The 24,034-nt window shown below is 46.4% G+C and overlaps 1 protein-coding gene across 3 annotated transcripts in view; it reads left to right on the top strand.

Annotated features, from left to right (window-relative positions):
* Nucleotides 1–12,326, top strand: part of GANC (glucosidase alpha, neutral C) — a 90,603-nt gene extending 78,277 nt beyond the window's left edge. For 2 of the 3 annotated variants that reach the window (XM_073639090.1, XM_073639091.1), the window contains 5 exons: nucleotides 2,825–2,899; nucleotides 4,360–4,473; nucleotides 6,357–6,469; nucleotides 7,010–7,113; nucleotides 11,914–12,326. In XM_073639090.1, the coding sequence (XP_073495191.1) occupies nucleotides 2,825–2,899; nucleotides 4,360–4,473; nucleotides 6,357–6,469; nucleotides 7,010–7,113; nucleotides 11,914–12,035 (528 nt within the window). In that variant the 3' untranslated portion in view covers nucleotides 12,036–12,326. Of the gene's footprint in view, nucleotides 1–2,824; nucleotides 2,900–4,359; nucleotides 4,474–6,356; nucleotides 6,470–7,009; nucleotides 7,114–10,623; nucleotides 10,688–11,913 lie in introns of all 3 variants that reach the window. The other variant, XM_073639092.1, reaches the window with a different exon arrangement.
* The last annotated feature ends 11,708 nt before the right edge of the window (nucleotides 12,327–24,034 follow it).

Here is a 24,034-nt window from a genome sequence, read left to right as displayed (position 1 = left end):
CGGGTGGCGTGCTCCGCTGACGAGTCTCGGTCTGCTGGGCCATCTCTCGGCTCCACTCCGCCAACGTCTCTCGCTGCACCCGGGCCATCCTCCGTGCGAGGCCCTCCAGCGCGGTCTGTGCACACTCCCGGTCTCGGGGGAGCTGTGTTAGGATCTCCAGCAGGCCTTCTGGAGTGGCGACCTGCAACAGGCTCCTGACCACTGGGTCGGTGCTGCCTGGAGTGGCGGCCCGCATCAGGCTCCTGACCACTGGGTCGGTGCTGCCTGGCTCTCCCTCCATCTCCGGGTGTGCTCTCTCTGGACTCTCTTCCAGACGTCTTGTCTCCGGGTGCGCTCTCTCCAGACTGCTCCAGGCGACACCCATCTTTGTTCTCTTCTTCTGTCTCCGCCCACATCGAGGGTGGTCCCGGGGCAACTTAGTGATTGTCAGTTCCAGGGGCAGTTCTCTCACGCTGATGGACACTTCCAGCATCACAGTCTCTGTTGGTGGGCGCGGTTTCCGCTTTTGGCGCCATTCTTCGACCTGGCCCACGATGGGAGGTGGCCTTTTGCCACCCTCTGGCACGCCCATAATGGCGTCCGCTCTTCCAAGGCGGGAAATCTTCGGAAATGGCGGGAATCGTCTCCCAGTGGCGGGAAACTCCATGGATGGCGGGAAAAAGCTGCAAATGGCGGACAACCGGCGGGAAACGACCTGTGATGGGGCCCGATGGCGGGGACCCTCCGGAACCGGCAGGAGACTTCTTTTTAAGGTAACGGTGAACTTTTCTTCAGGCACGCAGTACCCGGTTGTTGCGGGCACGTAATCCTGCCGACTACACCAAAGTTGACGCGCCCCCTGGGCCAGTGTTGTTAGGGATACCCGGAGCCGGATCAGATGGGGGTTGTAGTCTCCGAGTGGCTGTGACCCGGTCCGTGCCCAGGGTGTCAAGCTCAGTGTGTGGCAGTCCTTACTGATGTTACTAAAGTTCTTTATGTCGACTACGCCACCCGTTGAATTGCGGTCACTTCGGCCGCCGCTGCAGCAGGGTCCGCTGAGGCTGATGGTGTTTGTGCAGCTTAGGTAGTATAACCCCCAACGGGAGGGGTATAGCCTCAGGGGGTCAGGTGCAGAGGATGGTGGTTGTGGAAGTGCAGGGAAGATGGTAATGAGAGTCAGAGTCGGGTTGTGCAGTTCAGGGTTCTTTACTTACTGCTGTTCTTGTACCGGTCACTCCGGCCTTGAGTGACCACCCGAGCCGTGCTGCGTCCACCAGGTCCTGGACTCGGCCAACCCCCAAGTAGTTCTGGAGCGTGGTTCTGAGCTCCCTTTCTGTCCTGTCCTCGTCTCTGGCCTTCCCCACCAGGGATCCACCTATGTCCGGCTCCCTCGGGCCTCTTGTTGGCGAACCCTTGCCTCTGGGTTCCCTGACCCTATGCGTGGTCTGCCTTCTGGGTGGATATAGTGGGTGGCCGTGGCAGATTCTGCCCACGGCCTCCGGTTCCTGGCTAAGGTGTGCTGTAGCCTCTGCCAGCTTGGGATCCGGTACCCTGTTGCCAACTCTTCACCCTTTGATTTAATTTGGGCTCTCAGAGTTCCTTCTTTCTCCCCCTCTGGGTCTTTCAAACTCCTCTCTCACTCTTGGCTCTGGGGCTGCTCTGCTCCTCTGCTCTCTTCCACTCCTCTGCAAAGACTTACTGACTGGCTGACTTCTCACAGACTGACCCTGATCTTAGATGGCGCCCACCTTAAATACTCCCTCTATGTGTGAGCTCAGGTGACCAGCACCCAATGAGCTCCTAACTTTACCCAGGCTGCTCCCCCTATCTGCCCCTACACTACTGGGGTGTACCACCCCCCTCCCACTCCAGCCAAGGACAGACTCGGTCGTACCTGCACATTATTAAGTGGGAGTACCATTGGTCTGTCCTCCGGAAATGGGATGTGTGTAGTGCATGCAGCTAACTGAGCTCAGTTCCACACTCCATCCTTACCCGGGAGTGGAATACCACACCTCTGGGTTGAGGTGCAATACCCCTGTAGCAGCCGAATCCTCAGGGTGCTACACAATTTCATCATACAGGCAGTTCTGGAGACTGGGATGGTGACCACCTTCATTATAATTTTGTAACCAGTGCTGACTAGTCATCATCAGTAATGGTGATAGGAGTTTGTATTCCTTCCTATGAAGAACTTAATTGCTACAGTCCATGCAATTTCATCATACAGGCAGTTCTGGAGACTGGGGTGGTGACCACCTTCAGAGATCATAAAGCCGTGTCATTCCCAGGGGGTCACCATGAGGTCACATGACTTAACTGAAGAGAAGCAAACCATGAAATTTCATATAGAAGGAAAAAAATAAATATAATTATATATATTAGGGGACTAGTGACAGGGTGAATGAAAAAAAATCACTGGACTGCGCACAGTTTTAGCATAAAAACTCTTTTAAAAGCGGGTGGATGTAAAGAGCATTTTCTCTTTCTCACTATTATCAAAGATATGGGAGTATTTCTTCCCTCCCCTCTGCTGTGTAAAACAGTAAGGGTGGCCCTATCCTGTCTGAGCCCCCCATAGCCCAGTACACGTGCCTTGCTTCACATAGCTAAACTGGCATGTGCTCTCAACAGAAGAGAGCGGCACACAGACTAACAGCCCGGGATCTGGACAAGGACAATGGTAACCCAGCGATATGCCTGACATGAGGTCAGGTAGGAATTTGTGTTTGGAGTTCACAGGTCACTTTGCCTTTCTATGGATCAATTATTTATGAAATGTATAAACTTATGTTTTTGTTCAACTCACAAACTATGTAACTATTCTAATATCTTTCCTCTATAGCACTGGTATGACTTTCGAAACTTCAATTCCATTGGTATCTCCCACAAACAAACAGTGAACGTCACATTAGAGGAGGTAAGGGGTCACACTAGAGGAGGTAAGGGGCGGCTGGTTATATTTTTGTATTCCATTTATGTAATACCTCATATATGTTATACTGCACATTTTCTTTCATTTCTATGCAGTTGTGCCCATCAATGATGACCTTGTATATAAGGTTGTCTGTCCTTGTGGGGTGCACTTATATACTGCTGGGCAGCCCGCCTGATATTCATAGTATGAGCATCACTAATAGGCTATAAGCCAGACACTGTGCACCACAGGTATCTGTGTGACTGGCGTTCTATAAAAGCCTCATCTGTGTGCATTTATAATACTAGGCAGCTACCCCCTCCATGAATTGGTCGGTGTGTGAGTGATTGCTCCATTACTATTTTGCACCTGTGCTGCCCCTCCGCCTGGGGAACTGTTGCATCCTATGAGTGCATTCATTTTGTGCCTGTATTGGTAAGTACGGCTGCCTTTTTTCTGCTATTTTTTTGTTATTTTTTGTGTCCTCTTGCTGTGCTTTTTAACTTGGTACTAGGGTCGAAACTTTTAGGGTCAAATCATTGACATCACCAAAGCCAGGCTCATTCGTCCATGATATACACTGGGATTGCACTTAGTGCCTCCTATATGCCTGACAGGACTTATTATAGCAGTATGGCTGACACAGAGACCATTATTTCACTGCAGACTGCCAATGACACCCCATGCTCATATTGTAGTGGGTCCGAGAGGTGAAAGAGGTCAAGCTCAGCTCATGACTCCTTCACCATACAACTCCTGATAGCTGCACCTGCACAGGAGATGATGGACAGAAGTAAGGCTGTGTGCCCACGTAGCATTTTTCAAGCGTATATGCTGCGGAATTTCCGCAGCGTAAACGCTTGAAAAACGCATGTATATCCGCACCCCATGGTCCCCAATGGGATTCCGCAAGTTCTATGCACATGCTGCGGATTTTTCCGCAGCGTTTATGCCACGTTCAAAAATCCGCAGCATGTCATTTAATTTTGCGTTTCCGCAAGCGGAATTGCCTTTGTCCAATGCATAAAAAACGCAAGGCAATTCCGCATGTGGAAAACGCGTGATAAACGCGCGAAAAATGCGCGATAAACGCGTGCGGAATTCCGCATGCGTTTTTCCGGGAGAGGACTTGCATTTATGCAGCAGAAATTTTCTGCTTCATAAATGCAACGTGGGCACATAGCCTTAATATTACCTGTCATTTGCAAGTGAATTGTTATCCCCAAAATATTGTTCTAGAGTAAAGCATAAAATTCAGTTCAGTGTGAAATCCTCTTGTGTCACCTGCATTTCCACAATACCTTCATATTGCACTGAACTGGGTGTAGAAATGAGTTCTAGATTTCTGACTATTTCTGTAGAACAATCTGTTTGGGAGTATGGAATGTGAGACCTGGGCATTGTAAGCCTGGAGGCCATTACTAGGTGGTGTACTATAACTACATTGTTTTTTTTTCATGCAGATTCCAGTTTATCAACGTGGAGGATCTATTATTCCTTTACAGACAACAATTGGGAAATCATCAGGCTGGATGGACAATTCTCCATATGAGCTACGTGTAGCACTAGATCGTAAGGTGAATGGCTTCATTCTCAGGAAGAATGACAAGTTGGTTAATTAGAATATTGTCTGTGGCATTGACTAAAGTGGTTGTCTCTTGTCAAAAGAAAAACGTTCTGTGCTGGGCAGAAGTGAAATAAAACAACTTGCTAATAAGTTTTAATATATTAAATTAATTTAAAAATGCATCTTTAGTCCAGCCACATGGATAAAGTATGAAATCTTCATTATTGACTGAGCACAAACATATTGTAACAGAGTAACATCATAAAATGAGGTACAGAGCCTACGCGTTTAACCCACTCCTAATCATGACATGGCATTAAATTCATTTTTTTCAAAACTTCAAGGATCTCCCAATTACACTCAATTTCATGTGGTCCAAGAAGTTTTCCTTGCAGCCTCAAGTGGCATGTAGCCTCCACCCGCTTCCTGTGTGTCTGTGACATGTTTGAAGCCACTGTCTGTTTGGCTCAGTTCATCAGCTAAACCAACCCTCGTCTTCGTCACCACTTATTAACATGAGTAGTCCCATACAATGTTATGGCACACTTCTAAGCTTGAGAACACAAAGATCAAGGTCTCTTAGGCTTTTTCTTGCATTGTTGTGCATGGAAATATTGTAAATATTTCATTTTAAAAGGTGCTTAAATACACATGGGCAAAGTCGACCACATCCCCCAATTTTGGTCGCACTGGTCGAACACATGCATTCTCGACTGAACTGAGTGTGCATGTGAGTGGCAGGCTTAACGGGAATAGTTGTCGGCTGAACAAACTTTTGATCAACAGCTGTTGAAGGTGTATTCTTTAAAAAGATCAATATTGTGCATCAGGATTGGATGCTTAAGGCAAATGAAGATCCATAAGCCAAAGGATGCTGAAACAATATTAACTTTATTGAGGATGTCCATATCTAAGCATGTCAGGGATGAACAGAACCATTCATCAGGATTAACACATTACCAGTTTGAAACGCGTAGATTGGACATCCTAAATAAAGTCACTATTGTTCCTGCATCCTTTGGCTTACGGATCTTCATTTGTCCGCATTGCAACCGCATATTCAGCCTTGATCTACAAGACTGTGATCTGTAAGGCTTCTTACTTGTTTAAATCGGACGGGCAGCAACAACAGGACCATCAACTTCTAGACACAACACCTAAGGGCTAATTGAGACATCTGAGCACGGACCGCAATTAACGAACTGGACATGGCTCTCCCAATTGGAGCATGACAACTTTATGTATTTCTATAAGGCCGTCATGTTCGGGAAACCCATGGACAGCCGGCCTTGGACCGATTTGCATGGACGTCTGAATGAGTCCTTATGGTTACCAGCGGGTATCTCAACTCTACCCACTCTCAGAGATTAAGTGTATACGATACTGTCCTATGAGAGTCTTTCCTCGTGTAGGTTTATCTCTAGCTACTACTCATTATAGGTGTATGGGCACTTTAAGGATCATAGAGTGGGAGTCAAATTTCCATGATCAATAAGTAATGTTGTATATTTGTAAAAAAATTTAAACATGAATGATAACAGAATCATTACAGTTAAGGGTCCCATACTGGAAACTGGAGCCATTTGCTATGTCTCCATTTACTTCACTGTCTACCTCCATTTATTTCACTGTCTGCCTCCATTTACTTCACTATCTACCTCCATTTACTTCACTATCTGCCTCCATTTATTTCACTGTCTGCCTCCATTTACTTCACTGTCTGCCTCCATTTACTTCACTGTCTGCCCCCATTTACTTCACTGTCTGCCTCCATTTACTTCACTGTCTGCTTGGCATGGATCATAGACTCCATGAGACCTATGCCACTATCTCTGGCTGGGCCAGCCGCCCCTGTGGTCTTACCCTAAATGGATCTCTTGTATTTATTTTCAGGGTACAGCTGTGGGAGAAATCTACATTGATGATGGTCATTCATTTCAGTACCTCCACGAGCACATGTTCAGCCACAGAAAATTCACTTTTAAAAAAAATGTTTTGTACTCACGGTAAGAGAATGACAAAAATATCAACTAGATTCTAAGTTTTGGGACCAGTATATAAGGCCAGGATTATATCACATCGGACTAGTTCTCAAGTAGTCGTTTAAGAATCAAAAGAAGGGTTAAACCCTGGCACAATGGAGAGGGCGAAACATTCTCTAATAATTCTTACAATATACATCAGTTTATGCCGTTAGTAACCCTGAAAACACACATTTTGGGAATGTTTCTCCTCTTCCTATTTTAATAAGATATATTTGTTATTTTAGTTATAAAAAATGATGTCATCCAAGCCAAGCAGTCAATCCTAATAGTTTATAGAAGCAATGTCCGTACAGTACATGACCTATTATGTTGTATATTACGTGGGAGGACTTCTATGGCAGGACCATGTGTGCAGTGAAGACCACCATTATGTACTAACTCATAGTAGACTTCTGCTTGCTCAATTATGTCTATTAAAGAATATATGGGCTTTAAATTTATTTTAAAATGATTAATACATTTCCAATAAAAAATTCCATTTTTTTTTACTTTTCGTCTTAGTTCTGCTGACAAACTAGGTTGTTTCCCAGTGAAATCCACCCTAGAAAATGTTCATATAATGGGTTTCAAGAAATCACCATCTGAGGTCATTGTACATCAAGCTGGTAAGACGTAGATCCTTGCTGCATGATATAAAAAAAAAAAAACATAAAGTAAAATTAACAAGTGATCAGACAGTGGTGCCATCTGCTTATTGAAAATAAATCGATAAATTATGTGTTCATCAGAATGGAAATGTTGAAATATACAACTCGTTACACAAAAGAAGCAGGCCCTTATATAACTACACTGACTATTATAAAATGTAAAATAAAAGCAGAATGACTCTTTGATCATGAGAATAAAGTATAAAAAACAGGACTTGGTAAATTCATGATTCTTATAGTAACCAAAGAAAACCACCAAGAGAATAACCCTTCCCCAGGACATATCCAGTGTGTAAACAGCTTCAGACTATGGGATTAAAGATGGCACCTTGGGCACAAAGAGGAACTAATGCATCAAGTCAAGCAAATATCCAACAAAGAGGAGAGTCAAAACCTCTAAAGTAATGAAATAAACCATAATCTTTATTTACAGCTCGAAAACCTTGATGAAACACAATATAAAAAGTGATGAGGCAAAAGAATAAACACCTGACTCCTATACATCAAAACCTGGGACCAGTGGCATAACTAGAGTCCAATGGACCCCAGAAGAATTTGGACCTGGCCTCTTCTAACAATATCCCCTTACCGTAATAATGTATCACATCATGTGTCCATTCCTATTAAAATATCCCCCATTTTAGGCCCCTTCATAGTATAATGTCTCCATACTGGGCCCCTTCCAGTAATAATGTCCTCCATCCTCGCCCCTTCCAGTAATAATGTCCCCCAATCTTGGGACCCTTCCAATAATAATGTCTCCCATCCTGGTATAATGTCCCCCATCTTAAGCCCCTTCTAATAATAGTGTCCCCCAATCATGGGACCCTTCCAATAATAATGTCCCCATCCTGGTATAACGTCCCTCATCTTCTGGCCCCTTACAGTTATAATGTCCTCATCCTGGCCCCTACCAGTAATAATGTCCCCCAATCATGGAACTCTTCCAATTATAAACTCCCAAAAAAAGATGCTTCTTACCTTCCTTTGCTCCCACAACGTTTGGCGTCCTCTTCTATAGCTGGCAGCTGACTTCAGCGTGCCAGCCTTGGGTGACGCATGACGTCACTGCCATGTGCCGCCCGTGATGAGCATGCTGATGTCAGTTGTCGGCCTGCGGTTTGTATTGCAGTGCAGGTGCTGGCTCGTCGGACACACAATTAGCTAAAATAGGCGCTAACATCAGCGGGCACCCCACCTGCAGGGGTCTGGTAGTGGTCACACCCTCTGCCACCGTGATCGTTAAGCACCGGACTGAGACCGATAGATCAAAAATAATACTTGATAAATAATCCCATAATGAATAATTCATAGATTTCAACTTCTATGATATTCCACAGCCCTAATGACCAAATATAAAAAATGCTTTCAGTAAATCCATTGCCAGACATTAGTTATAATATATAATACAATGAACTTCCTACTGGACAAATATCTAAAGTCAGTAATAAGTCACAAACAATATCTACGGTGCCAAGAGGGAAGAAACTGCATAATAAAGCCCCAAAAGAAAGCAAAAGTGGCTTCAGCATCAATTTCAAGCCCAGGAATGACCAACAAGAAACTGCACTTGTCATCAAAATCCCCAGCTAAAATGACCAAATTAAACCATCAAGATCTGACAGTGGGAAGAACATGAGGGGTAAGGGGGTAGGGGGCAGACAAAAAGGAAATCATCAAAATAGTGAGGAGAGGACTGAGAAATGTATTTAAAAACAGATCACATACTCCAAAAGAGTAGCAACATTTTTGGAGAAAGAACATCTTCTGGATGAGCATTTGTCATAAAGTTAAAGATCTTGTCAGCAGTGTCCACATGGAGGCTAAATAAACGTTTTAATAAGTTTGCCATGTGACATAAGACCCCTTCTGATCACTAAAATGAAGGGGCATGGATGAGTAGTTGGAACTGGACTACGATGCTTAAACAGTAACAGTCTAATTTTTTTTTTTTAAATCAATAGTTCACATGAAAATAAGAAACTTTGTAATATATCTTATCAGAGAAATCTGCTTTGTTCTTCTCCTGGACTGATCATTCATTCTCATTCTCAATTCATGGGTAACATCTGCCTTCAATGGATACAGATTTTCCCATTACTGAGATAGAAGATGACAATTGGTGCTCACAAAGTTCTATGGAGAACTGTAACTGTCACTTCAGGAGAACAGGCAGCGGAATGCCTGTTTTGGCCTCTAGCTCCTCCCCCTTCTCTATAGAATTTTAAAAGCACCAATTGTCATCTGCTATCTCAGTAATACAAAAATCTGTCTTCACTGCTTTTACCCCTGAATTGAGAGTGAAAGATCAGTCCTGGAGGAGAAAGATGCATATATTTCTGATAAGATACATTGCAAAGTTTTTTGTTTTCATATGTACTATTGATTTATAAAAGAAAAATTAAAACAATAGTTACTCTCTGACTCTGGGGACAGGAGGGCAACGCTTATATCATAGCTGAGAATCCGCAGCGTTTTTGATGGGTTTTCATGCATTTTTTGATGCGTTTTTGCCTGCGGATTTGCCATGCGTTTTTTTTTCCAATGCATTATATAGGAAAAACGCACAAAGAATGGACATGCTGCTTCTTTTTCTGAACATGAAATTCAGTCAGAAAAAATCCTGATCATGTGCACAGAACTTGCAAAATATCATAGGAAACCATGGGATAAGGTTTGCAATGTTTTTTGGCCCATTTCTGCATTTCTAAAACGCATCAAAAACGCACTGTGTGCACATAACCTAAGATTCCCTTCAGAATTCAACAGATTGGATATTTCTATAACTTGATTACTTTGTTATTAGATCAGATAAAATCTGTAACTTGGCCCTGACCTATTCTACATTCGTTCTGGTCCCTACATAAGGGATTATTTAGGCCCCTATAGTTTTGATCCTGTGATAATCAGTTGTGGATTATGACTGTTGTAATGCAGCAGCTTGCTAGCATTACTGTAAATGGTCCAGGATGTGTTTACCGGACCATGTACCTTCCCCTTTAACTGACTGGTCACATGACTGTGACATCACACAGGTCCTGATGCACACAGTTAGGTCCTGTCAGTATGGGTGTATGTGTGCACAGGATATATAAACCCTGCTTAATTTGAGACAGGTGTGTTTGGTGTGAGGCATAAAGGCCCCGTCACACATAACGAGATCGCTAGCGAGATCGCTAATGAGTCACGATTTTTGGTGACGCAATAGCGATCTCGCTAGCGATCTCGCTATGTCTGACAGGTAGCAACGATCAGGCCCCTGCTGTGAGATCGCTGATCATTACAAAGCTTCCTGGACCATTCCTGGGTCGTTGCGCTCCCACTGGGCAGTGTGCATCGCTGTATTTGACACCTTATCAACGACCTCGTTAGCGATTCAGAACTGAGACATGTAGGCGTGCATAAATTGGACTTTTCTGCGCTCCTCGTCCCCGATTGGTGGTCACTACTGCGTCCTTGTTTTTTCAGATCCCACCAGCGTTCTCCGGCTGTGACTCCTCTTTGAAGAAATCAGGCATCTTTAGCGAGGTAGGTATTGTTTGGGGTCTCAAATGAGTTTTCATTTTTAATGGAGACACAGTAGAGATCCCATCTGACCGGAGACGCAGTGTTAAACCAAGGCCACCCAATCTGAATGCAGTAGCGTCCACCAACTGGAGATGAGGGGGGCGCGGAAAAGCAATTTTATGCACGCCTTTCTGACACAGTACAGTCCCTATCAAGGTGTGGATCGTTGAAATAGCTGCTGTGTGAAAGCGTCCCAACGACCACCGAGATCATTGGTTAGATCGCTGGGGCGGCCGAGATCGTTGGAAAGTTCTGCATGTTTGACATCTCCCCAGCGATCCCAAAACCGTGACACAATAACGATCTCGCTAGCGATCTTGTTATGTGTGACAGGGCCTTAAGGCCTGTGCTCCGTGTGTGTGAGAGGCCTAGTGAGGCCGAGTGAAGCCTGGTGCCTGAAAGGCAAAGACTGGATCCTGTGCGGATGCTAGTGGCCTTGCAAGGCAGCGGCTTTGGAGTGAAGCCTAGTACCTGGAAGGTCGAGCCTGGATCCTGTGTGGATGTCAGTGGACTTTGAGGGAGAGCCGGCTTGGTGAGGAGTCCTGAAAGGCAGAGCCTGGATCCTGTGTGGATGTCAGTGGCCTTTGAGGGAGAGCCGGCTTGGTGAGGAGTCCTGAAAGGCAGAGCCTGGAACCTGTGTGGATGTCAGTGGCCTTTGAGGGAACGACAGCTGGAGACCCCCACCTGGGAAGCCACAAAGCCACAGTGGTGGCAAGCGTAATGGACTGAGACAGCTAAACCCGGCAAAGGTAATACCCAGTGCTATATGGACATTGTGATATGAACATTGCTATTATTACCTTGCCGTAGGCTGTAACCTGGAGCAAGTGGGCCTGTGTGCCACTTGTCTCATGAATATTGTAGATATGTGTGTCGGCGTGCCACTGAGTTGGACCCGGTGAACTGTGGCTTATGATGTAATAAACTGTAACATTGTGAGAAAAACGTAAAGACATTGCACGTGTGCATTGATTGTCGCAGCAAAGCGAGTTACCCCCATTATGATGACTAGCGCTGCCTTACACTGTATTATAATTTTTTATTTGTTGCAAATGTAACAATCCAAGTGATATTATGTATAATTGTCATTAATGCAGAATCTCCCAATAAAGAATCAATGTTGTTCTCAGTGATCTGTGACTAATATTTATTGTAGAAAACTTTCAACATCTTTGTTATATTCTACTTCAGGTAGAGAGAAGAGAAAGCTTAGCTACACCTACAACGAAAACCTCTCTGTCCTGAGTCTGGAGAACATGTCCTTAGGAGTCTCTGCGGACTGGGAGATTCACATTAAATTACGTTTATTCTGAGATTTCTTCATGTGATGCTGCTCGGATTTTAGGAGATGTCAAATTTATCTTGTTGTTCCAATGCAGTTGCTTTATTTTCCTTTGATTTGTATAAACCAGTGAAAATTGTCCTTTTTCTGGACCACTAACACCTGCAGATAGCGGATAACTTGTTTTAAATGGACAACCCCTTGAGTAATGCTTTGGGGGCTATCCTGTAATAACACCTACAGACGGTGAGTCTTCAGTCTGCATCCACGGGTGCAGTAAATTGTTGGAGCTCTAATAAATGATAGTTCTATTCAAGGGACTAAACATAAAGGTTAAAACATAATAAAAAAATAATAAAATTTTTTTTGCAAATCTCTTTATTGTTTTCTTTTTTTTCAATAACCTCAATCTTACAATAAGAGATTTTATATCAAGTAATGAATAATTAAACACATCAGATACATTCAAATAAGGAAACAAATAAAAACAGTGTAAGCACCCCCCATGTCCTCTCCAGTGAATGAAAACATTAATTAAGATTTTTGTTAACGCAAACTGGTTACCTTCTTCTGTACTGGTAACTTTTACTCCAATTACACTTTTAGACCAATTATTTACTTTTAGACCGATTCCACAACATTGGTGTTAATTTGAGTGTATTTTTCCTCCTGTAGTTAAGCAAGACGACAGATTTAGAACGTTTATCGGTTCTCAAAACACAGGCACTGTCCCAATGCCCTTGCCTGAAGCAGGTTTTACTCACACAGAACTATTATCCTTGCCTCTAACCTTATTCTGACATGGTTCTCTTGTTACACTCTTGTTAGCCTTTATGCATCCTTAAAGGGAATTTGTCAGAAGGATCAATCCTTCTAAGCCGTCTGTATGGGCATGTAGGTCATAAGAAGCTGAATAAAATGATACCTTGATATCTGAAATCTGATGTCTTATTCCAGAGAAATCCAAATTTTTCTTATATGTAAATGAGCTGTTAAGATCTCTGGGCCGGACATAGATCTCCCTGAGATTCCGCCTCCAGAGATTATTTTAAATGAAAGGAGGTGTTACCAGTGTGATGTGTGATGGCCACTCTCTGATCTCACTGCAGAGCTGTGTGTGATTATTACGGACACATGAGCAGGTTCCTCTCAGTGCTGCAGCTTCCAGCTCACAGGCGGACAGGGTTGAAATACAGCAGAGCTGTGAGAGCTCCAGCTGTTAAAGTGTTGTTTGTAAGACAAAGTTCAGTTCTACAGTTCTGTGTTAGTTACATAGTTCACACTGGTAACGCCTCCTTTCATTTAAAATAATCTCTGGAGGCAGATTCTCAGGGAGAGCTATGTCCGGCCCATAGATCTTAACAGCTTATTTACATATAAGATATCAAGTTATCATTTTATTCAGCTTCCTATGACCTACAAGCCATTATAGACGATGATCCTACTGACAGATTCCCTTCAACGTTTGTTGGATACCAATCAGAGACTACTCCAGGGACCCCAATCTGCAGTGAAGACAAGATTCCTGTGTACAGATTAGGGGTCAAAACCATGGGACAAGAGGAAAAATAGACTGAAGAATAACTCATAGTATCAGTAATATATTTGACAATGCTTCTTTTGGATCATCTCACTACTTTCCAAAGAAACCTTTAGCACACGCTGCTGTGAGGCCACCGATATTAGTTACATTCAGATGTGGCTATTGTTATGGATTTACATGGAAAGTCCATGACAAATGACAGTCCGTTGTAAGTGAGGGCACTTTTTAAAACCCCTTTCACATCCACAACCTGCCTACCATGCTGAAGATTTGCAGATTTCACTCTTTTGCAATGAAAGGATGAAATCCATAGCAAACTCTCCACATATGGGCTCATTAAGAGAACTGTATAATCAGTCCATGTGCACCACGGACAGCACATGGCCCCATTATAGCCAATGATGTACCAGTGCACATGGATGATTTTTCATGTGGACTTGTGGTCTTCATGAAAAAAATCACAGCATGCACTACTGTACCCCATTTTACAGATCAGAATTATGCATGCAATGTAAGGCAGCTCCGGCACCCGTTCCTCAATGCGGACGAACACATGGGGCTGCACACGGATCGAGTTATCTTCTTAATTTTTTTGGATTTTTTAATACAGCCATCTGGTGTTTGCAAACAAATTATTGCTACAAAGAAACATAGTCCTCCATACAGTCTAATGGCCACAAAAAGCACTCCTAAAGTATAAAGGCCACAAAAAGTGTTCAATACAGTATAATGACAACAAAAAGTGCTCCATCTTGTATAATGGCCACAAAAGTGCTCCATCTTGTATAATGGCTCCACATAGTGCTCCATACAGTATAATGGCCCCACATAGTGCTCCATACTGTATAATGGCACCACATAGTCCTCCATACAGTATAATGGGCCCACATAGTGCTCCATACAGAATAATGGGCCCTACATAGTCCTCCTTACAGTATAATGGCCCCCACATAGTCCTCCATACAGTATAATGGTCGCACATAGTCCTCCATACAGTATAATGGCCCCACATAGTGCTCCATACAGAATAATGGGCCCCACATAGTCTTCCATACAGTATAATGGGCCCCACATAGTCCTCCATTCAGTATAATGGGCCCCACACAGTCCTCCATACAGTATAATGGGCCCCACATAGTCCTCCATACAGTATAATGGCCCCACATAGTCCTCCATACAGTATAATGGGCCCCACATAGTCCTCCATACAGTATAATGGGCCCCACATAGTCCTCCATACAGTATAATGGTCGCACATAGACCTCCATACAGTATAATGGCCCCACATAGTGCTCCATACAGAATAATGGGCCCCACATAGTCTTCCATACAGTATAATGGGCCCCACATAGTCCTCCATACAGTATAATGGGCCCCACATAGTCCTCCATACAGTATAATGGCCCCACATAGTCCTCCATACAGTATAATGGGCCCCACATAGTCCTCCATACAGTATAATGGGCCCCCCATTTAAAAAGATAAATACCTCTGCCAGTTCCCCCTCCATACAGTATAATGGCCACAAAAAATGTTCCATCTTGTATAGTGGCCACAAAAGTGCTCCATCTTGTATAATGGCCCCACATAGTGCTCCATACAGTATAATGGCCCAACATAGTGCTCCATACCGTATAATGGCCCCACATAGTGCTCCATACCGTATAATGGCCCAACATAGTGCTCCATGCAGAATAATGGGCCCCGCATAGTGCTCCATACAGTATAATGGGCTCCACATAGTCCTCCATACAGAATAATGGGCCCCACATAATCCTCCATACAGAATAATGGCCCCACATAATTCTCCATACAGTATAATCGCCACATATAGTCCTCCATACAGAATAATGTGCCCCACATAGTCCTCCATACATAATAATGGCCCCACATAGTCCTCCATACAGAATAATGGGCCCCACATAGTCCTCCATACAGTATAATGGCCACATATAGTCCTCCATACAGAATAATGTGCCCCACATAGTGCTCCATACAGAATAATTGCCCCACATAGTGCTCCATACAGAATAATGGGCCCCACATAGTGCTCCATACAGAATAATGGGCCACACATAGTCCTCCATACAGTATAATGGGCCCACATAGTGCTCCATACAGTATATTGGGCCCCCCATTTAAAAAGATAAATACCTCTGCCAGTTCCCCCTCCATACAGTATGATGGCCACAAAAAGTGTTCCATCTTGTATAGTGGCCACAAAAGTGCTCCATCTTGTATAATGGTCCCACATAGTGCTCCATACAGTATAATGGCCCCACATAGTCCTCCATACAGTATAATGCCCCCACATAGTCCTCCATACAGTATAATGGCCCCATATAGTCCTCCATACAGTATAATGGCCCCACATAGTGCTCCATACAGTATAATGGCCCCATATAGTCCTCCATACAGAATAATGGCCCCACATAGTCTTCCATACAGAATAATGGCCCCACATAGTCCTCCATACAGAATAATGTGCCCCACATAGTCCTCCATACAGTATAATGGCCCCATATAGTCCTCCATACAGTATAATGGCCCCACATAGTGCTCCATACAGTATAATGGCCCCATATAGTCCTCCATACAGAATAATGGCCCCACATAGTCTTCCATACAGAATAATGGCCCCACATAGTCCTCCATACAGAATAATGTGCCCCACATAGTGCTCCATACAGTATAATGGCCCCCACATAGTCCTCCATACAGTATAATGTCCCCACATAGTCCTCCATACAGTATAATGGGCCCCACATAGTCCTCCATTCACGAAAAACACAGCGTTTCAAATTGAGTAAAAAATATATAGACTTTATTAATAATTACATTACAACAGTGCATATAAAACAGACATGGATAGAAGGAATTGGAAAATAGCAGTAAAGGCGCAACCAAGGCCAGGGGAAGTATCAAATGTCACATGGCATGGAAGCTGACAAAATCAACAGGCATAAATTAAATGTGGACCTAAGACATTTAACATGGCCTTTAAATGAATAAACAGTATAATAAATATGTATTGGCCATGATACAATGTAAAGGAAAAGGTCTGTAGCCAGGATTGGTGTCAGCAAAGAAACCAAGCAAAGTTATTTGTAGAGAAAAATCATCGCTTACCCTGTATATCTACGGAGCCAAAGATATCTAGTATATGCCGCTTCCCAACGCGCGTTTCGCATGAAGTATGGACGGCTTTATCAAGGGAAGGTAGACAAATGTGGCAGAGGGACCTTAAAATACCCAGGAGGGCGGTCACGTGATGCACCACATGATCGGAACCCGACCAATGGCATAATGTATGTGGCACATGCGCACTGAGCAGACCAGGTCCCGCAACAGCAGCGCGGCGGCCACAGATGGGAAAACGCCGCGCGCCCAAGCCAGGGACGTGACCGCGCCGGGCGCACGCGCTCAGAATGCCAAAGAGGTAAGTATTCAAGTTCAATAGAGATATTGATACAAGCAGAGAAACCAGAAACAGAATGAATGAAATAAAACACGGGGATATTAATCACTGAGGTTAAATAGAGGGACGTATAATCAGGAGAGATGAGCTGTGGAATATGATGAATGGGTTGATGCATATCTCTGAAACAAGAAGGCCAACATGGGCAAATATAAACAAAAAAGGAAAAGAAAAACACATATTAACAATCAAAAACAACACCACACAAATATAAAATAGAATAAAATAGCTGCAAACACAACACCACTAAGTCTCAGAGAGAGACAAGAATAAATTGTAATGGAGGAAGAGAACGCACGTGTCAATCACAAAAATGGTTCGAAGCTGAGGGTCTCATTTAATCCCTTCGGGGACAAAGTGTCCAGTGTAACGATCCACTTCATTTCACGTTGAGCCAAGATGCGTTTAGAATTACCACCTCTTGCCCCAAAGTGGACAACGTCAATGCGGATGGAGAGTGATGAAGGATTACAGTCATGGAATTGACAGAATTGGCGCGGAAGAGTTTTTAACTCAGAGGGATCCACCACTAATCTGGCTGCGGCAATGTCCCTTACGTGTTCCCGAACCCTGACTCTGAGTTCCCTAGATGTAAGGCCAACATAAATAAGTGAACAATCACAAGTGGCATAGTAAATGACATTAGTGGAACTGCAGAAGATACGGTGTTCAATCTGATACCGTTTATTTCCTGCTGCAGAGTCAAAAGTTTGGGTACGCAGGACATTGGCGCAAGCCAGACAATGGCCGCAAGGAAAACAACCCAACGTGGGTTGAAATGAGGAGAGAAAGGTCTTATTAGTGGGAACATAGTGGCTCTTAACAATTAGGTCACTAAGGTTTCTTGCTCTCCTGGACGTCATGGATGGAGAATCTCCGATGGATCCTACAAGAGAGGGTTCTGTAAGGAGTATAGGCCAATGTCTCTTAAGAATTGCCCGCATATCATTCCACTTTGTGTTATAGGTGGTGATAAAGAGTGTCTGGCCTTCACAGTATAATGGGCCCCACATAGTCCTCCATACAATATAATGGCCCCACATAGTCCTCCATACAGTATAATGGGCCCCACATAGTCCTCCATACAGTATAATGGCCCCACATAGTCCTCCATACAGTATAATGGGCCCCACATTTAAAAAGATAAATACCTCTGCCTGTACCCCGCTCCTCCAGTCTCTTCATGGTGTCTTCAGATCCTCTGCACATCTCGCTACAGCTGGCACATTGTAATGATCATGTGCTGAGATGTCAGATGAAGAGGGGGAATGATGGGAGAGAGAGCGTCAGCTGATGCTCCCTCCTCCATCATTGCTTTCAACTGTATTGGCATCTAGGAAGTTGAAAGGCGATAATGGGTGAAAGTGTGTAGCGGGCCAAATATACTCACCCTGTGGGCCAGATTTGGCCCACGGGCTATAGTTTGACATATGTGGCCTTGAGGAAACCCAAGCAAACATGAGAACTAGATACAAACTCTTTGTAGACAATGTCCTTGGTGGGATTTTAACCCAGGACACCAGTGCTGCAAAGCCACCATGCTGCCTCTATAAATATATATACATATGTGTCACCCTGGCCTGGATGCCACAAATGTTTAATAAAGCTGTGTCTGAGAGCAAGAGGGAGGTTCTCTGGTCAGGGACCATTAGCAGGCAGCACCTCCTGTCCCAGGCCAGTAGGGGGAGCAGGCTGCCCCTATAAAAGCTGGAACTGGGGGCAGGGTTAGGGAGTTCTGGACGACCTGTCTCTGGAGTGAGAGGTGTCCCAGAGAAGGGAGAGCCAGTTCAGCTGAGGCTGAGGAAGATGAGTGGCAGTAGAGGAGCCACGAGCCAGGGACGGAAGGCGACGTGAGCCTGTCCTGGCTGAGAGAGGAACTGAACTACCGGACTTTGGTGTCCGAGGCTGTTAGGATTCCAAGTCCTACAGCAAATAACCAGCCTGCAGGGGATTGTATGTCCCTTGGCCTAAGAAGCCCGGAGTTTCCGCCACAGCAGAAGGGACCAGCAAGGCTATACTAGGCCAAGAGTAGAAAGGGACCCAAGTTGCAAGCCATACGGGCGAGAAGACACGGCAAGCTCAGAAACGTGGGCTATTACACCACGAGGAGGGAAATAGCCAGGAAGAGCGCAGAGAGCACGGTAGGCCTACACCCTCACCCTGACCAGAAGGGCTTCCCACTTATTCTCAGACATCCAGGCCCCCTCCTAGCCGGGACTGTTTTTGGGTCATTTCACCTGTTCAAATAAAGACCCTGAACTGTTTAAGAGGCCTCCGTCTCCTGGCTATTGTGATCGGAATCATCCCCTCCATCATCCATCTATATACTGCCCTGGGGCCACACTCCTCCCGTGGGGAGTTATACTACTTAGTGCTGCACACCTACATCTACCCCAGCGGTTAACCCTGACCGCAATCCACGGGTGGCGTAGTCAGACATTAACCTAGAACATATAAAAGATTGCCACTGGTCTGACCACCCTGAGCCACGGGCTCGGGTTGCCACTACTACCCCCATCATTGCGCAGAAGCCCGGTTCCGAGTGCCCCACGGCCCAGGGGGCGAGTCAGCTTTGGCGTAGTCGTCAGGATTGTGACCAATCCGCCACAAACGGGTATTGCGTGCCTGGAAAAGACTACACACTTACCTGAAAAAGAGGTTTCCCGCCATCCGGAGCCGTTTGCCGCCATCTTCAGCCGTTTCCCGCCATAGGACGCCATCTTCAGGACGCCGCGCGGGAAGAGGAGGGGCGTGGACGTCCAAACCGCGTGAGACCCGAAGCCCCGCCCTACGCACCGACGCTGCGCAAGGTCCTGGAAGGAGTGAGAGCGACGCTGACGTCACCAGGACGCGATGCAAGGTCCTCGCCCGGAGCAGCACCAGCGGAGCCGCGGCCTACGAAAGAGGATCAACGGAAGGTAGGCCACGCTTAACTAGGGTTGAGGAAGATGACGGACGCGGAGGGACCTTCTACCACCAGCGTGGCTGCAGCAGCGGTGATGCCGTTCTCCATGCCCTACATCCCCGGAGCAGCCTGGCTGCCCCAATACTCAGGGGAATCCCATACCTTAACTGACTTTAAAGAAAGACTACACAGTCTATTTAAAGTTTATTTCCTGACAGAAGAACAGAAAGTGAGCATTCTGACGGGGCAGTTAACCGGCGCAGCCCAGTGGGAAGTGAAATCATGGTCAGATGAGGAGAAAAGGACTGTAAGGGACATTCTGACTCGGCTGCGGAGTACCTTTGACACCCGTACCTCAGCAGAGATCAAAATGCGGTTCTATGGCTGTAAACAGCGGGCACAGGACAGCATCAGAGACTATGCCCTAAATCTGCAGGAAGCCTTGAGAGCCAAACAAGCTGACCCTGGCAGCGTGCAGGATACAGATCAGCTATTAACAGAACAGTTCATAGAAGGTCTGCTGTCTACCGCCCACAGAACCCAGCTGCGCCTCATGTTCTTTCAAAACCCTGGTCTAACCTTTGCCCAATTCAAGGACAGGGCCATAAGGGTGCTCCGTGAACCTGCACCAAGTGGCGCTATAAACCCCCGGCGCCCTGCTCTCACCTACCACCAGGAGGCGGCGCCCTCTTCTATGGACTCTGTGGGGGCCGATGCACAGGCCCTGAACCAAGCCCCGTCGAAAGATCTGCACCACCAAGTCCAGGAGCTGACCAGGAGCGTCGCGGCGTTGACCAGGAACGTCCAGGCGTTACAAGTGGACCCGTCAAGACCCATCGAGTTGGCTTCAAGTCCGGAGGATGTCCCGTGGCGTCGACAGAGGAGGACCCCGTCGTTCCGAGGGAGGCCCACAGACCGCTACGCAGAGGATGGCCAGCCCATTTGCCGTCGATGCAGCCAGCCCGGACACGTTTCCAGGTGCTGTAATTTAAACGGGTCCAACCTGGGGCAGAGGGCCAACCCCCAGGCATAAGATCACCAGGCCCTTACAATTGGCGTAATAAGTACGTTGGGGGGCGCCCGGTTTTACCCTTGGTGCTGGACGGTATCCCCATGAGCGCCTTGCTGGATACCGGGTCGCAAGTAACCACTATCCCTTATGTACTTTTTAAGCAGTATTGGACTGATGCTGATATAACACGGTATCCAGACAATGACTTGAGCATCATCGCCAGTAATGGCTTGCCCGTGCCGCAGATGGGGTTCAAAGAGATGACCATTAAGATTGGTAAAGTTGAACTGCCTGCACAGGGGGTGATTATTGTGGACATTGACCGTCGTGAAAGTCACCCTAAAATAACTGTGGGTACTAACGTGATTGAAAATTGTCTTTCAGAGATAATTGTAATTTTACAGCAGGTGGCGGTGAATGCTAGTTCCAGCCAACAGAGAGTCCTCAACAAAGAGATAAAGGCTCTGATGAGACGGCAGCAGGTAGAACCGTCTGGTGGTGAGATCGGTAGCGTAAGAATGAGTGACCCATTCCCCATTTCCATGCCTCCCAAAAGTGAAATGATGATCTGGTGTCGGACTGCGATCGGGTTGAGAGGCAGAGACTACCAAGCCATGGTAGAACCCGTGTACTCAGACAGCAGGCCCACCATTTTGACAGCCAGGGGGGTGGTTGATGTCCGTCATGGGAGGGTGCCCGTTCGCATTCTCAACATTGGGGAGAGGGAGGTACACTTACCCAGGTACGCTACACTTGCCAAACTGTTTGCTGTTGAGCACAAAGCTATCCGGGCCGTGGAACCTTTGCCTCCATCTCCACAGGCGGAGGGTAATGGCTCCCAGAAACAAAAGGAGGACTGGTGCCAGAAACTCCATGTGGGTGCTGACTCCACTCCCCTGCACCAAAAGCAAGGAGTCTACCGGGTGGTTCAGGAGTACGAGAGAATTTTTAGTAAACACCCGCTAGACTTCGGCCGAGTAAAGGGAGTAGAACACCACATCCCCACCGGGAGCCACCCACCAATAAAAGAGAGGCACAGACCTGTACCCCCTGCACATTATCAGAACGCAAAGGGCATGCTGAGAGAAATGAAAGAAGCTGGGGTCATTAGAGATAGCTGTAGCCCCTGGGCAGCCCCCTTGGTTCTGGTAAAAAAGAAAGACGGTACCATGAGAATGTGCGTGGACTATAGACAAATCAATCGTATCACCCATAAAGATGCATACCCATTACCCACGATAGAGGAGTCTTTAGCAGCCCTAAAATCAGCTAACTTCTTCTCTACTTTGGACCTTACTAGCGGGTACTGGCAGGTTCCTGTGGCAGAGACTGACAAGGAGAAGACTGCCTTCACCACCCCGATGGGATTGAGCGAATTCAACTGCATGCCCTTCGGGCTCTGCAACGCACCAGGGACCTTCCAGAGGCTGATGGAATGCGGTCTTGGGCACCGAAACTTCGAGACGGTCCTACTTTACCTGGACGACGTGATCGTCTATTCGAAGACCTACGAGGACCATCTGAAGCACCTGGCGGAGGTGTTCGAAGCCCTGGCAGGCTATGGCCTGAAGGTGAAACCATCAAAGTGTAACCTGTTGAAACCGAAGGTCCAGTACCTAGGGCACGTGGTGAGTGCAGAAGGAGTAGCCCCCGACCCTGACAAGGTCACAGTAATCAAGAGCTGGCCAAGCCCCTCAAACATCAAAGAAGTGAGGCAGTTCCTCGGGTTGGTAGGCTACTACCGAAGGTTCATCCCTGGGTTCACTAAGATGGCAGCTCGAATGCAGGACCTCCTGATAGGTCAATCCAAATCCAGAAGTCAAAAGCCACCCTTCAAGTGGGACAAGCCGGAAGAGGAGTCCTTCCGCCAGTTGAAGATGGCCCTCACGGGGGATGAGTTCCTGGCCTACCCTGATTATGGCCAGCCTTTTATCCTCCACACAGACGCCAGTAATGTGGGGCTGGGAGCCGTACTGTCACAAAACCAACAGGGCAGAGAAAGGGTGATCGCATATGCCAGCCGGAAGCTGAGGCCCACTGAAAGAAACCCGGAGAATTACAGCTCCTTCAAGCTAGAATTCTTGGCAGTGGTGTGGGCCGTCACAGAACGGTTTAAACATTACCTGACCTCCGCAAAGTTCACCGTGTACACGGACAACAACCCGTTGACACACCTGGACAATGCAAGACTAGGTGCCCTAGAGCAGACGTGGATGGCGCGACTCTCGAATTATGACTTCACGATCAAGTACCGGGCAGGCAGAACAAATGCCAACGCTGACGCCCTATCAAGAATGCCTCACTTACCTGACGGAGGCGAAGACCCAGAAGAGCTGGAGGAGGTAGAACTCCCTGCGTTTCACCGGTATGGAGCCACTCAATACTCCCACCGCGTGAAGGAGGAAGACTTAACAACCATCATGATCAATCCCCTACCTCACCACAGCTGGGCCAAAGACCTGCTGACCCGGGAAGACAACCGGCTAGATCCGGATGCTCCAGAGGAAGCCAAGCAGCTATGGAAAGAAAAGAGCAGGCCGTTCCTCTATGAAGGTAAGCTGTGCAGGAGTCTCGTCAACCACCGGACGCACTAGCTGACCTGGCAAGTCGTGGTCCCAAGGCATGATGCAGCTATGGTCCTGGAGGCTTACCATGACAGAGCGGGGCACTTCGGCTGGAAGAAACTGGAGTTCCTGCTAAGAGGACGGTTCTTCTGGATCGGCATGAGAGGGGCTGTAGAGAAGTGGTGCAGAGACTGTGGCCCTTGTAATCTAAGGAGGAAGGACCACACCAGCCAGAAGACACCCTTGAGGCCCATCGTCACCAAGCAGCCTCTTGAGCTGGTAGCTCTGGACCACGTCAAATTGGCTCCAAGCCGGTCAGGATACGTTTATGCCCTGACAATCGTGGACCACTATTCCCGATTTCTAGTGGTGGTCCCTGTAAAAGACTTGACAGCTCAAACGGCGGCCAGAGCCTTCCAGCAATACTTCTGCCGCCCACACGGGTATCCGGAACAGGTCCTGACAGACCAGGGTCCAGCGTTCGAGGCTGAAATTTTCCACGAGTTCTGCAACCTCTATGGCTGTAAG

This window comes from Phyllobates terribilis, unplaced genomic scaffold (genome assembly GCF_046119375.1).
Source record: "Phyllobates terribilis strain yellow unplaced genomic scaffold, ASM4611937v1 Scaffold_7__3_contigs__length_470593459, whole genome shotgun sequence".
Taxonomy (NCBI): domain Eukaryota; kingdom Metazoa; phylum Chordata; class Amphibia; order Anura; family Dendrobatidae; genus Phyllobates; species Phyllobates terribilis.
This window is presented reverse-complemented; position numbering and strand designations above follow the sequence as displayed.